At 37.9% G+C, this 17712-nt stretch overlaps 1 protein-coding gene across 1 annotated transcript; it reads right to left on the minus strand.

The window, feature by feature from the left end:
• Positions 1-9065: 9065 nt before the first annotated feature.
• LOC146937097 (uncharacterized) lies at positions 9066-9821 on the minus strand. Its single transcript, XM_085749335.1, has one exon. It carries the CDS (start codon positions 9819-9821, stop codon positions 9066-9068), a length of 756 nt encoding a protein of 251 aa, XP_085605461.1.
• Positions 9822-17712: the final 7891 nt, after the last annotated feature.

A 17712-nucleotide genomic window follows, 5' to 3' on the forward strand; every position in this document is an offset into this window, starting at 1 on the left:
TACCTTCAGCAATCAAACTCCTTTTTACTAAACTTTCTCTCCTCTAATCATTCTTTAAAAAGTTAATTAAGTTGAACAACTCCCTAGCGGAACGATACTCTTACTTACTATTATTACTTCGATAGGCCGTGCACTTGCGGTTTGGCCCTATCACCTTGAAAGGTGATCAACTACAAGATTCCCCGTGCCTTTCTTATCTTTAATCTCTAAGTCAAACTCTTGAAGCAACAACATCCATCGGATGAGCCTTGGCTTTGAGTCGGACTTAGTAAGGAGATACTTGATAGCTGCATGGTCAGTATAGACAACAATTTTGGAACCTACAAGGTAAGAACGAAATTTCTCCATTGCATAAACTATTGCATGTAATTCTTTCTCCGTGGTGGCATAATTAATTTGTGCCTCATTTAAAACCTTACTTGCATAGTGAATAGCATGAAAAATTTTGTCCTTACGTTGACCCAAGACCGCACCAACAGCATAATCACTTGCATCGCACATTAATTCAAAATTTAAGTTCCAATTAGGAGCAATGATTATTGGTGCAGTGGTCAATCTTTCTTTCAAAGTTTCAAATGCTAAAAGACATTCATTATCAAAAATAAAAGACTTATCTTTGTTGAGCAAGTTGCTCATAGGCTTTGCTATCTTTGAGAAGTCTTTGATGAATCTCCGGTAAAACCCGGCGTGACCAAGAAAACTCCGAACACCTTTGACATTCACCGGTGGTGGCAGTTTTCCAATAACATCGACCTTTGCTTGGTCTACCTCGATACCCTTTGAAGAAATCTTATGACCAAGGACAATACCCTCGGTAACCATGAAATGACATTTCTCCCAATTGAGCACCAAGCTAGTTTCAATACACCGCTTCAGCACGGTATCCAAGCTATTCAAACACATATCAAATTATGAACCAAAAACCGAGAAATCATCCATGAACACCTTCATGCATTTACCAATTAAGTTGGAGAAGATTGCTTGAACACACCGTTGAAAAGTTGCGGGTGCATTACACAAGCCAAATGGCATTCTTCGATAAGCAAAAATACCAAAGGGGCAAGTAAAAGCCGTCTTCTCATGATCATCTGGGTTCACGGCGATTTGATTTTAACCGGAGTAACCATCTAGGAAACAATAAAAGGATTGACCGGAGAGTCTTTCAAGCATTTGATCCATGAAGGGCAATGGGAAGTGATCCTTCCTTATTGCTTGATTGAGTCTTCTATAATCGATACACATCCTCCATCCGGTGACAGTTCTAGTTGGGATCAACTCATCTTTATCATTAGTGATCACCGTCATTCCTCCTTTCTTGGGAACTACTTGAACCGGGCTTACCCAAGCACTATCCGAGATAGGATAGATCATGCCGGCTTCAAGCAACTTCACTACTTCCTTTCGCACCACCTCTTTCATGTTTGGATTCAAGCGGCGTTGCGGTTGGGCTACTGGTTTGTAGTTTTCTTCCATCATAATCTTGTGCATACAATAAGATGGACTTATCCCTTTCAAGTCGGATAACTTCCACCGTATTGCTTCCTTGTTGGCCTTGAGGACCTCTAGCAACTTTGTTTCATCATTGATGGACAAGGAGCTACTAATGATCACCGGTTTTGTACCATCTTTCTCAAGAAAAACATATTTCAAATTAGATGGTAAAACATTTAATTCTACCTTGGTGTCATCAACTTTTGCTTCTTCCTTGGATTCTTCTTTCAAATCTTCAAGTATGGCTTGATTAGGAAGAATCTCCTTCAAGGAATCTAGCTCCTTCAAACACTCTTCAATGTCTCTTGCTTCGTCTTCATCAATAGCATTGAGTGCGTCCACCAAAGCACTCTCAAGGGGTGTTCTATTGTGCAATTGCTTCCGAGTAGTCAAGATGACTTCTTCGGTTGCATCCATTTTGAAGCATGCACCCTTATCTTTTGAGTACTTCAAGGCTTCCCGGATGTTGAAAGTAACCTCTTCATCATTTACCTTGACCTTCATGATATTATCATCAAGATCAATCATCATCCGAGCCGTTTGCATGAAATTCCTTCCCATTAAAAGAGGCACATCCTCATCTTCTTCGACATCCATAACCACAAAGTCAGCCGGAAAAACAAATTTGTCCACTTTTACAAGAACATCTTCGGCCATACCTAGTGGTTTTGCAAAGGATTTGTCGGCCAATTGCAACATCATCCTAGTCCGCTTTATACAAAGGTCACCAACTCTTTTGGCAACGGACAAAGGCATGAGATTTATGCTTGATCCAAGATCAAGTAATGCCTTACCTACATGTGTTGTGTCAATAGCTACCGGTAGAGTGACTCTTCCCGGATCTTGCTCTTTCTTAGGCAACGTTCTTTGAATAATAGCACTACAATTGGCATCAATTTGGATAGTCTCTTCATCGTTGGCTCTTCTTTTCTTGGAAAGGATATCTTTCATGAATTTCGCATAGACCGGCATTTGCTCCAAGGCTTCTGAGAATGGTATATCAATTTGCAACTTCTTGAAGAGTTCAAGAAACCTTGCGTATTGCCGCTCTATATCTTTCTTCGATGGAGCATGTGGGTATGGTAAGCGTTGAGCCACCACTTGCTTCTCAACTTCTTGTTTCTTGCCTTTATCTTTCCCCACATCTTTCTTCTTCCTCTCCATCTCCTCTTGTTCCACTAGTTCTCTTTTTTGATTTTTTTCTTTTTCAACTAATTCTTCTTTATTTTCTATATACACTTCCTTCTCTATCTCCACAACATCCTCCTCGAACTTCTCTATATCCTCCTCATTAACAACTTCATCATCCTTCTTTTTAACTACAATCTCTTCACCTACCCCTCTACTGATCACTCTACCACTCATTGTCGCAATAGCTTTTGACTGCTATGCTTGTTATGCTCCTTAGGATTTGGTTGAGTGTTGGCGGTGAAAGTTCCCACTTGCGGAGGACCTTGAGCCATTTGTTGTGCTAACTGACCAACTTGCGTTTCAAGGCCTTTGATGGACGCGTCGGTATTTTTCTGGTTAGCCATGGACATTTGTATGAATTGCTTCAAAGTCTCTTCGGTGCTTTGGGAATTGTTTGGTTGTTGGGGGTTATTTTGTGGTGGGAATTGGTATTGATTATTGAATGGTTGTTGGAATTGAGGGTACGGTTGTTGGTAGAAGTTGGATTGTGGATATTGGTAGTTATTGTTGTAAGGTGTTCTCCAAGGTCTTTGTTGGTTTTGGTTACCCGGATATCTTCCTTGAAAGTTGGAAGTACCCGGATTTTGGGCTTGTTGTGAGGTTCCGGCTTGTTGTGGTTGGTTAGGTCTTTGTTGGTTTCCCACATAATTTACCTCTTCTTCTTCAAAAGAACCAGGCGCGGGACAATAGCCGATGGGATGATCTCTCGTGCAAAGCTCACAAGTGTTAACCTGAGATGTTCCTCCTTCTTTCTTGAGAGATTCGAGAATTTGTTTTGGCATAGCTCTCATCTCCTTTTGCATAGCTTCTAATTGTTGAGTGAGAAGCTTATTCTGAGCCAAAACAGCATCATTTGCTTCTAGTTCAAGGATACCGGCTTTCCTTAGTTGAGGATTCCGGTTGTGAGAAGATTTTCTAGTGTTGAGAGCCATTTGGTTAATGATTTTGACAGCATCAGCTGGACTTTTCAAAGCAATAGATCCTCCAGCACTTGCATCTAGCATTGTCTTGGACATGTCTTGAAGCCCTTGACGAAATAGGTAGATTTGCATCTGGCTATCATAACCATGCTTCGGACAGTTCCTAAGCAAAGATTTGTATCGCTCCCAAGCTTCACATAGAGACTCACTTTGGCCTTGAGAAAAAGTTGTGATTGATGTTTTAGCTTCAAGATGCCTATCCTCCGGAAAGAACCTCTCTTGAAACATTTTCTCCAATTCAGGCCAATCTTTCATCAAAGAAGTAGGTTGATCTAAGTACCACTCCTTAGCCTTACCAATCAAAGAATGAGGAAATAATTTGCAAAACATTGGCTCTTCCTCATCTTCCTTCATACCAAGAGTACCGGCGGTAACATAGAAATTTGTGAGATGCTTGTAAGGGTCTTCATGATCCATTCCAGTGAATTGGTTTTGTGTAATCAAATGTATCAACCCCGATTTCAATTAGACTTGCTTGGCATTTTGATTACCAAGGCTAACAAGCCTTCTTGGACTAACCCAACTTGGAAGAGCATTCTTATCTTCATTAGCCATTGTTACAATAGTTTCCCTTTCCGGTGATGATGGTGGAGTTGTGTGTAGAGAATCACCCGGAGATAGTGTCTGAACCGAACCCGAAGGAGAATGAATAGAACTAGATGATTCCGGCTGAGCCAGCATGGCTAGTCTCTTAGCTTCTTTTGCTTGCTTCTTAAGTAACCTAGCAGTTTTCTCTATCTCTGGATCAAATTGAAGGTCTTCTTTAGAAACGGTACCTCGCATAAACAAAGTTTACCAAGACTATACCAGGTGGTTAGCATAAAAAATAATGAATGATATAAGTGTATAAGTATATGCATGAAAGAATTTTGTGCAAAATTGACTTAACATGACAAAATTGTTTCAAAACTTATAATATAAAATCCGCTACTCCCCGGCAACGGCGCCATTTTGATGTAGAATTTCTACATGTCATATAACTATGTACACGTGAGTATATATAGGATCGTTTTCCGCAGGGAGTTGCGTTAAATCATAAGCGTTTTCACAATATTTCACATTAAGGTATCCTTTATAAAATGTTTGTTTGTAACACTATATCCACAGATGACATAAAAGTAAAAACGAGAGGAGATCGAACTATTTCGCTTGCGGTATAAGATAACGAGCAAGCATAACAGCAGCAATCTCTTGATCGATTAACAGACGCTAGCTTTATAACCAATATTATTACAATCATTTCTACAACATCCTTCGTGTCCAAAGCGACATCGTTATTTCTAAGTTAGCGTTTAAACATTCGTGTCCAAATCCCTTAAACGATAACAAAGTCGATCGGATAACTTAATCGACCGTGTCCAGACTGATTAAGTATCCGAAAGCATTAAAATCTTGATTAAAAGTAATTATCAAAGGTTTACAAACTTGTCAAGAGTGATATAACATAAGATAGATTGTTATTCTAGTTCTAGATTCAAGAGTTCGTGTCCAAATCATCTTGAATCTCATTGAAAGCATTAAACATAAGAATAACAACAATATTGAATCATTAAGCTAGAACCTTATATATTAAAAGATCAAAAGATTACATAATAGCTTGTTTGTTACCTCAATACTACAAAGAAGATGATAGCTACACATAGACATGTATACTATGCAAAGGATGAAGGAAAGATGAAGATTTTATGTCAAGATCCTTCGTGTCCAAAGCGATCTTGAGTTGAATCTACTCCTAAACCACTTGCTTTGTGTTTCTCTCTTGGAAATAGCTCTAACCTCTCTCTTAAAATGTATAAAATTTATCAATGGAATAGTGAATAGTCCAAAAGAGAGGTAAAACTTCTATTTTAATGGGCTGATTTCGTGTAATCTCGCTTAAGCGAGGTAAATCTCGCTCAAGCGAGAAGCAATAAAATCTAAAACTGGCCAATGAAGCCTTGCCACGTAGCCCTGATCCCTGAAGAAGATGCATCTCGCGTAAGCGAGTTGTAAGCGAGCCAGCAGCGAGTCCTTGAAGATGATCCCTGGAGAAATCTCGCGTAAGCGAGTTTGATCTCGCGTAAGCGAGGTTGCTTAAACCTTAAACCGCCTTTGAATCATGCTTGAGCGACTTTGAAGCGAGATGAAAGCGAGATTCACATTTGCTCCCTGGAGAAATGTCGCGTAAGCGAGATTCACATTTTCACAAGCGACCCTAGAAGCGAGGTGGAAGCGAAATGTTCAGCTGCTCCCTCGAGAAATCTCGCGTAAGCGAGATGATCCTCCGTAAGCGAGATTTACTTGGTTCACACACTTGAGTTTTGGTCCTTGCTTGTCATTTCCTGCATAAATTGGGTAGAATTAGGCATATAAAGCATAAATGGTATAATTACAACAATTGATTGCTTTTCCGTAGATAACTTGCATAACAAGTCACTAAAAATGCCTCTTTTAACACATGAAATATATTACTTTTGAGCACCTATCAATACTTTTAACACAAAAAGTAACCACATTAAATAAAAACGATTGTTTAATATTTCTTGTTAACCTCTGCGATCCCTGGATTGAAGGTATGAAGCATAGGAGGCGAATGTTGTAATTGCAAGAATATTTAGCATGTGTTTGGCTAGACCTCTTCCTTGCACCACGGGTAGCTGGCTCCTATTTGGACACTTTCCTCGATCAGCCCTGCACACATTGTTATGGAGTTGTGAATTTCCATATTGTCATCCAATCCCCTTCTGCCCCCAATCCGGCCTTGTCAATCAATTCTGTTAGATAGAATTTATAGGCTGATCAAACACTCTATTATTCGATTATCTGGACTCCAAATATGTTCATCATGGATAACTGCTTGGTGTGTGCATTGCATCAAGCACTAACTGGGGACTGAGACATTGATGAAGCATATTCGTATTCTATGAATTCTTCTTAGACTTGTCATTAAACAAAAAGGGAATATATATTTTTATCTATAATCATAAAAAATATTAATAATTTTAACTTTTATGGTTAAAAGTCTTACAAATAGGTTTTATGGTGCAGTGGTTTTTCATCACCATTTTCTATCTATGTTTTCCGGTCAATTCATGTATCATTTGAAATTTTGAGTGAGATTTTGCAGAATTATTTATAATATTATAAGAACCACTTCCAAAAAATTATATTTTTTTAACAAAGCTTGGTTTAAAAATGTCTCATCATTCTAATCCTTTTAAAAATATTATACCAAACTCCACCAACAAATTTACACTTATAAAACAAACAGTCTTCCATAGGAATGACAATACATGTCGACTTGTCCTGTTTAGGCTTGGCTATTAACCCGCCAAAATAAGGCAGGGCGAGACGGGCCAACTTGAGGAGGTGGACTAAAATACAAATCCCACCCGACCAGTTGACTTTACCTATACCCCAATGTTCATACTTTCACCCCTACATTTTACATGAACTACCTATTGCACCCTCATATATAAAGTTAAAACACCAACTATTTTCATTCGTCTCAATGTTTCTGGTTTGAGTAAAACTTTCATCATAAAGTATCTAGAATCCCAACGGAAAACACATTATAACTTTTCCGGTTTAGAGACATCATCAACGTCTTTCGTTTTGTATTTATACATCATCTTCTTACGATTGAATGAGTATTCAGATCCCATTCATTTAAGTTTTTCGTTTGTTGTTTGATCATGTAATCATCAAAATACGTTTCTTCTTCAGATCTCGTTGACGGGAAACGCAAATCAAATGTTTCCCATTCAGATCTTGCTTTCGGAAAACTTAATGTTGGAACATTGGTGTGAAGATGGAAAGAAATTGGAAGGTTGGAAGATTAAACACCAAGTTAATAAACTTTGATCTAGTGTTGTGTGAATTGAAAAAATAGAGTGTGGGAGTCCCACATAAAATAGAACACACACATTAGTAGTGTTTAAATAGTGGTATTTAATTTTAAATACCTGATAATGATGAAAATAATAACAATTATTATTTTTTATTCATGGATATCACTTCACATAATTTTAGCTTATGTTGGTTGTGATAAGATCGAGAATCCAACTGAATTTCCTATCTTTCCTTCGTTAGTGGATTTGTTTCTTTTTGAACTAATCCGATTAGTTTGTTACTTGAGCTGATTTGTGGTTGCTTAATTTTTAAGTTTACTTAATTCTTAAGTTTCTCCAAATTAGTTACAAACTCTTCTTATAAAAGGAGAGCTCACCTAGTTGAAAAATCACACCAAAGAGTTTCATTGAGTTGTCGGGAACTCTTTCTCTCTTCTCCTTTTCTTGACTTGTGTTGACGAGTCTTTCTTCTCTTCATCTCATTTTTTCTGTCCCTTCGAAATTAAGAGTGTTCTTATGACCATAGTCCCCTTTTCGGTTTAATGTCCCTTCGGAATTAAGAATGGTCTTAAGCTCATAGTCCTTTCGATATTTTTATGTCCTTCCGAATAAATAATAATTTAAGATCATAATCCCTTTTTCGGTATAATATCCCTTCAAAATTATGAATGATCTTAAAATATATTCTTCTTTGATTCTTGAAGAAGTTAGACGTTAGAAAGGTGTAAAACCATATTTGAGTGATCATAGTATCATAGTTGGAGAAGTTAATAATTAGAATGGTGGTAACACCATATTTGAGTGGTCTCAACACTATAATAGAGTGGTAACAGTAACATATTAAAGTGGTTTCAGTATTAAAAGAATGATCTTGATACCATATTGGAGGTGTAATTCTCGAACGGTTTTCTACAGTGCAGTAGTTAATCGAACAGTTGTAGTTGAACTTGTTTTATCCTGGAGGCGGCGTGGTTGATAGTCTGCCTTGCACAATTTTGGGCAGTGCCACGAAACGTCTTAAAGAGAGCGACCTGGTCGTGACTCAACCTAGTAACAACTTCGGTAGATAATAGAATTTGGAAATCCAAATACAACAGTTTGAAAATCCAAAAACAACACTTATAGATACTCCATCCGGTCACTATTATGAGCAAAAATTCACTTTTTAGATTCATTCATTCAATAAATGATGTATGTGGTCTATATAATAGACCACATATATCATTTAATGAATGAACCTAAAAAGTCAACTTTTGTTTATAATAGTAACTGGAGGGAGTATATATCTCTATTTAGATCTCTTTTCTTGAATACTTATAGAAATCATGGCTCGTCTGCTTGCTTTCTTATTAATTAACATATGCATGTTTTTGGGATTGGCGAGCATTATAATTATCATTATCAAATTGGACATAATATATAGATTCTTTTTTTTGAACAAACTAAAATGAAATATCATATTAACAACGTGGATTGCCTCGCACAAGGCATGCAAAAAGCAACCCACTCAAAAGTATTTACAGAAACAATGTGTCAAACAAGAAACGACACCAAAACCAACACAAAAAGAAAATTACAAATGAACACCCATACAAAGAAGAGGGTGACTCCACCAGTCATGGTAACTGTAACTAAAAAGCCCCTGTTTTGATTTCAACCATAAGAAAGAATTCAGTTTCACCTTTGCCAATAAAGTTGAAAAGTCGGAAGCCGTGTTTTGGAATACACGTTCATTCCTTTCCTTCCATAGAACCCAAACAGTGGCACACCAAATTATCCTAAAGAAAAGATGTGTTGATCTAGGCAAACCCGCATAATTTGTAACCTGAATAAAGTGTTGACGGAGATCACCTGAAGATACAAAATCAATGCCCAACCAAGACCAGACATGATGCCAAAGAGAATTAAAAATATCACAACATGAAAACAGATGATTTGCTGATTCCAAATGTCCACACCCGGACACACAAGTTGCTCCATCAAGGGAAAGAACACGCCGTCGCACCAAATTTTCCTTTGTAGGAAGTCGATCACGAAGAAGGCGCCACACCATAATAGAAACCTTTAAAGGAATTTGTTTATGCCAAATGTCGTCAACTTGGGACCGATCCACTAACTCTCCATTATCAGTGAGGAATCGATAAGCTCCCCGCACCGTATATCCTTGAGAAGGATCCAACAACCAACGCCAAGTATCAATGCTATTATCCTGCAAAACAATATTATGCAATAACACAGCACACTCCCTCACTTCCTCCTCCTCCCAGGCTAGTAAACTACGCCGCCACAGGCAATCCCACCCTTCAGCCGCCCCCAATACCCTCACCATCTCCTCCACCGAACACTCCTTAATGATAGACAAATGAAATAAACGGGGAAATTTTAATTTCAGCGGAATTTCCCCCGTCCAAATATCATGCCAAAATAAAGCTCTCTTACCGTCACCAACCACCCTCCTAGTGTTATTATCAAACCAATTTCCCACACACTCTCCAATCCCTTCCCTAATTCTATACAACGACCGCCACCACACTGAACAATGCCTACTGTAACACCCCGTTCTCCCAACAACGTAATATTAATTATAATAATCAGAGTAACCATACAACGGAGAGTCACACTGCCTTTCAAAATTTCATAAATAGAAAATAGTTATTTATTTAAACCAATATTAAAATATCTTACAAACTGCAGCGGAATAATTCTTTAGGAAATAAAATTTCAACCAAATCCAACATAAAGGAAAATCTTGGCACAAAGGCCTCAACGTAATCAACATTATTTTCAACAACGATAAACTCCATTATTAAGTCTTTTCCCAAAAATATGATACATAAAAGAAATGAAGAAAACAAAAACATTCGCAACGAATCCCCATCCTAATATGTATCAGAGCCCTAGACACTTGAGCCAACCAACCTACAAGCCATCATTACCTGCAAGTTACCCATACGAAGGGCAACATTTTCAAGCAGAAGGGGTGAGAAACTTATCCAATAATAATAATATATAATTCATCAAATTAATGAAAGCAACAACATATCACAACATACATCATTAATAATGTATATAAAGAATACATATAGCAACAACATAATCATTTTCCGCAACAAAGAGCAGCAACAACAACAACTTCATCATCAACAACTACACCGACAACTCGACAATGCGACAACAATTCGACAATGCGACAACGACAACAACAACTCGACAATGCGACAACGACAACAACTGGACAATGCGACAACGACAACAACTAATGCATCATGCAGGTGGTACCAATCTACGCGCGTTGAATGCTAAGCATTCCAGGGCATAAGCCCCCAACAATTTGGATGGTTAAAGCATCCCAGGGCATAAGCCCCCAACAGGTGAATGATAAACATTCCAGGGCATAAGCCCCCAACGGGTTGAATGATGAACATTCCAGGGCATAAGCCCCCAACAGATGTGAGTATGCAAATGGACTCAACTTGTGTATATCAACATACAACTTCAACAGCAACTACAACAACAACATATGCGCCTAAAACAATTATGACACACTCCCCAACTTCGACATCAGATGATACATCGACATCAACAACGGAAATCAACAACATAGCATATATATAAATCAATTACATTCATCTCAAAGTCTAAAACATCCCCCAAAAGCAATTAAGTTTTGATCAATAGAACATAAGTCAAATATCCATAAAACACCTCAACTAAATCCCTAACATTTAAGTTTGAAGTTGGGAAACCAACCATAAGTTTTTGGACTAACTTGGGATTAGTTATGCTAAGTTTTCTTTAGGTTTTCTGAAGACCCACCTGGACTATTTTTATCATAACTCAAAATCTACAAGTCTTTTCCACCCCAAACCAAGGCCATTATAAAGCTAACTTAATTATCTACAACTTTCTTGTTTACATCAAAAGCCAATTCAAAACAGAAATGGGTGAAAAAGCACAAAAAACGCAGAAACCGAAGTTCTGTCAGCACGAAGAAACAGAACGTTGGCACGGCCCGTGCCATGCACGGCACGGCCGTGCTCGATTGACAGCACAGCTTTTTCCTTCGTTCTTTCCGTTTTCACCATTTCGCGCATAAAATTCAAACCGTTAAGCGGATTTCAGTGCCGTTTTCGCCTACACGCTCCTGACATTTCCCTCTATCATAATCTACAGAAACATTCAATTTTCCACCACTCAAAAAAATCGATTTCCCAACCTCCCATAATCACTTGTCTGTAGAACATTCAGACACCGACATTTTCAATCGAAAATCCCAATTTTCAAGCCCTAATTACCCAAAATACATTTCAACAGAAGTTTTCAGGTTCAATTAGGCAATACAGCAATCAAATAACATAGAAGCATGCATCAACAACACAATTCATCATATTATAGCAATTAACCTAAAACTTTCTAACCCTAATACCAAAACACCACAATCATCAAAAATCAGAATTATACATATTATTAGTGAAAGGAATCCCACCCTTACCTTATCTCAGCAAATTCTACAGCAAAAACGGTTGGATTCTCTCTTCCTAGCTCTTCTCCTAGCTTTCTCTTGGTTCTTCTCCTCTTTCTCTCCAAAAACCAGTTTTTCTAATGTTTGTACGTGAAAATGTTTCTATCTCTTTTTCTTTCTTTTACTCCCAAAAATATAACTCTTTTCTTTTCTCACTTAACTCCCTTAATTTCTATTTAATTTCTACTTAATTCCCATTAACCAAAAATAAATACTAATTCTACCTATTTCTATTTCTCCTATTATTTCCACAAATAATAAAACCACATTCATTTAAATAATACACAACTCCATGAATCATATAATAAAATAGCATCACACCATATATCACATAAGAATCATATAATATATATATTTCTCATAAAATCACATATATATAACAAATAAAGTCATATAAAATATTCACTCATCTACTAAAAATAATAGAATAAAAATGGGGCGTTACAACTCTCCCCAACTTATAGAATTTCGTCCTCGAAATATTACCTCAAGCAAACAACTCAGGATATGACTCCTGCATCTTACTCTCCAACTCCCAAGTAAGACTTTCACCAGTTGCTCCTCCCCAAACAACTCTCACTAGAGGTATCTCTTTGCCTCTCAACGTCTTCACCTTGCGATCATCAATCCTCAAAGGTAAAGTCTCCACCGTAAGGTTGTCTCTAACTTGCACATCATCTCTAGGAATAACATGTGAAGGATCCGCTACATACTTCCGAAGTTGCGACACATGAAACACATCATGCAAGTTCGAAAGGTGTGGTGGCAAACCAACTCTATAAGCTGCCGTACCAATTCTCTCAGATATCTGATAAGGACCAATAAACTTCGGAGTCAACTTCTTGGACTTCAATGCACGACCCACACCGGTCATAGGAGTGACTCTCAAGAACACATGGTCACCCTCTTGAAACTCAAGGTCCTTCCTACGCTTGTCATGATAGCTCTTCTGTCAACTCTGCGACGCTTTCATATGCTCTCTTATCATCTTGACCTTCTCCGTAGTCTGCTGAACTATTTCAGGTCCCAACACGATACTTTCACCCGACTCAAACCAACACAAAGGAGTCCTACACCTTCGACCATATAAAGCTTCGAAAGGTGCCATACCAATACTTGAATGGTAGCTATTGTTGTACGTGAACTCTATCAATGGTAGGTGACTTTCCCAAGCTCCACCTTGCTCAAGTACACACACCCTCAACAAGTCTTCTAATGATTGAATCGTTCTTTCTGACTGACCATCCGTTTGCGGATGATACGCTGAACTCAACTTCAATTGAGAGCCCAAAGCTTCTTGCAAGCTTTTCCAAAATCTCGAAGTGAACCTTGGATCTCTATCCGACACAATACTCGACGGGACACCATGCAACTTCACAATATTATGAATATAAATCTCCGCCAACTGAGCTACTGAATAGGTGATATTAATCGGAATAAAGTGTGCCGACTTCGTCAATCTATCGACAACAACACAAATGGCATCATGCCCTCTTTGAGTGTTTGGTAAACTCGTCACAAAGTCCATGGAGATGCTATCCCATTTCCATTCTGGCACATCTAATGGTGTCAACAAACCAGCAGGCTTCTGATGTTCAACTTTCGATTTCTGACAAGTCAAACACGCATAAACAAATTGTGCGACATCACGCTTCAACCCAGACCACCAAAACAATTTCTTCAAGTCATGGTACATCTTTGTAGCTCCCGGATGGATACTCAAGCTACTTCTGTGACTTTCTTCTAAAATCAACTTTTTCAATTCATTATTATCAGGGATACAAATCCTGCCTCGAAATCTCAACACTCCTTGATCATCAACCTGAAAATCACCATCTGCAGTCTGATTACTAGCAGCCATCAAGTCTATAAATTTCACATCAACTTCCTGGGCTTCTTTGATACTCTTCAAGAAATCATTATTAATTTTCAACATACCCAACTGTACACTCTGAGGTGCCAATTCACAAACAAGACTTAAGTCTCTCAACTGTTCCAACAATTCAAATTCTTTCACCATCATAGCCGACATGTGCAACGTTTTCCTACTCAAGGCATCTGCAACCACATTAGCTTTACCCGGATGGTAATTTAAGCCAAAATCATAATGTTTCAACAACTCTAGCCACCTTCTCTGCCTCATATTCAACTCTTTTTGATCAAATAAATATTTCAGACTTTTATGATCACTAAACACTTCAAATCTGGAACCGTACAAATAGTGTCTCCAAATTTTCAACACAAAAACCACAGCAGCTAACTCTAAATCGTGTGTAGGATAGTTCTTCTCATGTATTCTCAACTGTCTCGAAGCATAAGCCACTACCTTGCCATCTTGCATAAGCACACCACCTACAACAACAACCTTATCCAGAAAAGCATGAAAAATTTTGTTCATATACTCCATGAACACACCAGGCGCATTAGTAACACCGAAAGACATCACTTTATATTCATAGTGTCCATACCGTGTCCTAAAGGCCGTCTTCTGCATATCTTCATCCTTCACCTTAATCTGATGATAACCTGACCTCAAGTCAATCTTGCTAAACACTCGGGCACCCACTAATTGATCCATCAAGTCGTCAATTCTCGAAAGTGGATACCTATTCTTTATCATCACTTTATTCAGCTGACGGTAATCTATGCACAATCTCATGCTACCATCCTTCTTCTTAACTAGCAACACAGGCGCTCCCCAAGGTGACACACCTGGTCTTATAAACTTCTTATCAAGCAAGTCTTCTAACTGTTTCTTCAACTCTACCAACTCTGAAGCTGACATACGGTAAGGAGCCATCGACACCGGCTTCGTACCCGGCACTAGATCAATTGAAAATTCAACATCCCTCTCTAGTGGCACATCTGGAATCTCATCAGGAAAAACTTCAGGAAATTCATTCACAACGGGCAATCTATCATTTACCGACTGATTTTCCACAGACAAATACGCCATTAAAGAAAACATCAAGTCTCCATCATGTTCTAACTGATTCAGCTGCTTGTTAGATAAAAATTATGCTCCACTCTCTTCTTCAGCAGAAGAAAAGTACACCGTCTTTCTAAAACAATTAATATGAACATGGTTGTACTCCAACCAGTTCATACTAGGGATTGCACAACAAACAACAAACAACAATCAGGACAACAAGGACAATACAAAATTGTCACACAACACTACTAGGCTCGACACGACTCTACTAATTGGCCGGACGGACCGACTTGCTCTGATACCAATTGTAACACCCCGTTCTCCCAACAACGTAATATTAATTATAATAATCAGAGTAACCATACAACGGAGAGTCACACTGCCTTTCAAAATTTCATAAATAGAAAATAGTTATTTATTTAAACCAATATTAAAATATCTTACAAACTGCAGCGGAATAATTCTTTAGGAAATAAAATTTCAACCAAATCCAACATAAAGGAAAATCTTGGCACAAAGGCCTCAACGTAATCAACATTATTTTCAACAACGATAAACTCCATTATTAAGTCTTTTCCCAAAAATATGATACATAAAAGAAATGAAGAAAACAAAAACATTCGCAACGAATCCCCATCCTAATATGTATCAGAGCCCTAGACACTTGAGCCAACCAACCTACAAGCCATCATTACCTGCAAGTTACCCATACGAAGGGCAACATTTTCAAGCAGAAGGGGTGAGAAACTTATCCAATAATAATAATATATAATTCATCAAATTAATGAAAGCAACAACATATCACAACATACATCATTAATAATGTATATAAAGAATACATATAGCAACAACATAATCATTTTCCGCAACAAAGAGCAGCAACAACAACAACTTCATCATCAACAACTACACCGACAACTCGACAATGCGACAACAATTCGACAATGCGACAACGACAACAACAACTCGACAATGCGACAACGACAACAACTGGACAATGCGACAACGACAACAACTAATGCATCATGCAGGTGGTACCAATCTACGCGCGTTGAATGCTAAGCATTCCAGGGCATAAGCCCCCAACAATTTGGATGGTTAAAGCATCCCAGGGCATAAGCCCCCAACAGGTGAATGATAAACATTCCAGGGCATAAGCCCCCAACGGGTTGAATGATGAACATTCCAGGGCATAAGCCCCCAACAGATGTGAGTATGCAAATGGACTCAACTTGTGTATATCAACATACAACTTCAACAGCAACTACAACAACAACATATGCGCCTAAAACAATTATGACACACTCCCCAACTTCGACATCAGATGATACATCGACATCAACAACGGAAATCAACAACATAGCATATATATAAATCAATTACATTCATCTCAAAGTCTAAAACATCCCCCAAAAGCAATTAAATTTTGATCAATAGAACATAAGTCAAATATCCATAAAACACCTCAACTAAATCCCTAACATTTAAGTTTGAAGTTGGGAAACCAACCATAAGTTTTTGGACTAACTTGGGATTAGTTATGCCAAGTTTTCTTTAGGTTTTCTGAAGACCCACATGGACTATTTTTATCATAACTCAAAATCTACAAGTCTTTTCCACCCCAAACCAAGGCCATTATAAAGCTAACTTAATTATCTACAACTTTCTTGTTTACATCAAAAGCCAATTCAAAACAGAAATGGGTGAAAAAGCACAAAAAACGCAGAAACCGAAGTTCTGTCAGCACGAAGAAACAGAACGTTGGCACGGCCCGTGCCATGCACGGCACGGCCGTGCTCGATTGACAGCACAGCTTTTTCCTTCGTTCTTTCCGTTTTCACCATTTCGCGCATAAAATTCAAACCGTTAAGCGGATTTCAGTGCCGTTTTCGCCTACACGCTCCTGACATTTCCCTCTATCATAATCTACAGAAACATTCAATTTTCCACCACTCAAAAAAATCGATTTCCCAACCTCCCATAATCACTTGTCTGTAGAACATTCAGACACCGACATTTTCAATCGAAAATCCCAATTTTCAAGCCCTAATTACCCAAAATACATTTCAACAGAAGTTTTCAGGTTCAATTAGGCAATACAGCAATCAAATAACATAGAAGCATGCATCAATAACACAATTCATCATATTATAGCAATTAACCTAAAACTTTCTAACCCTAATACCAAAACACCACAATCATCAAAAATCAGAATTATACATATTATTAGTGAAAGGAATCCCACCCTTACCTTATCTCAGCAAATTCTACAGCAAAAACGGTTGGATTCTCTCTTCCTAGCTCTTCTCCTAGCTTTCTCTTGGTTCTTCTCCTCTTTCTCTCCAAAAACCAGTTTTTCTAATGTTTGTACGTGAAAATGTTTCTATCTCTTTTTCTTTCTTTTACTCCCAAAAATATAACTCTTTTCTTTTCTCACTTAACTCCCTTAATTTCTATTTAATTTCTACTTAATTCCCATTAACCAAAAATAAATACTAATTCTACCTATTTCTATTTCTCCTATTATTTCCACAAATAATAAAACCACATTCATTTAAATAATACACAACTCCATGAATCATATAATAAAATAGCATCACACCATATATCACATAAGAATCATATAATATATATATTTCTCATAAAATCACATATATATAACAAATAAAGTCATATAAAATATTCACTCATCTACTAAAAATAATAGAATAAAAATGGGGCGTTACACCTACCCCCCTCTTTTAGTCGCCCCCCCTCCTCGCCATA

Source organism: Medicago sativa, chromosome 3 (genome assembly GCF_051527215.1).
Source record: "Medicago sativa cultivar Bolivia chromosome 3, Bolivia_mono, whole genome shotgun sequence".
Lineage (NCBI taxonomy): Eukaryota > Viridiplantae > Streptophyta > Magnoliopsida > Fabales > Fabaceae > Medicago > Medicago sativa.

What these genes read in the sequence shown, in the direction of transcription:
- LOC146937097 (XM_085749335.1), bottom strand. Translation starts at nt 9,821, where the DNA reads ATGGTGAGGGTATTGGGGGCGGCTGAAGGGTGGGATTGCCTGTGGCGG.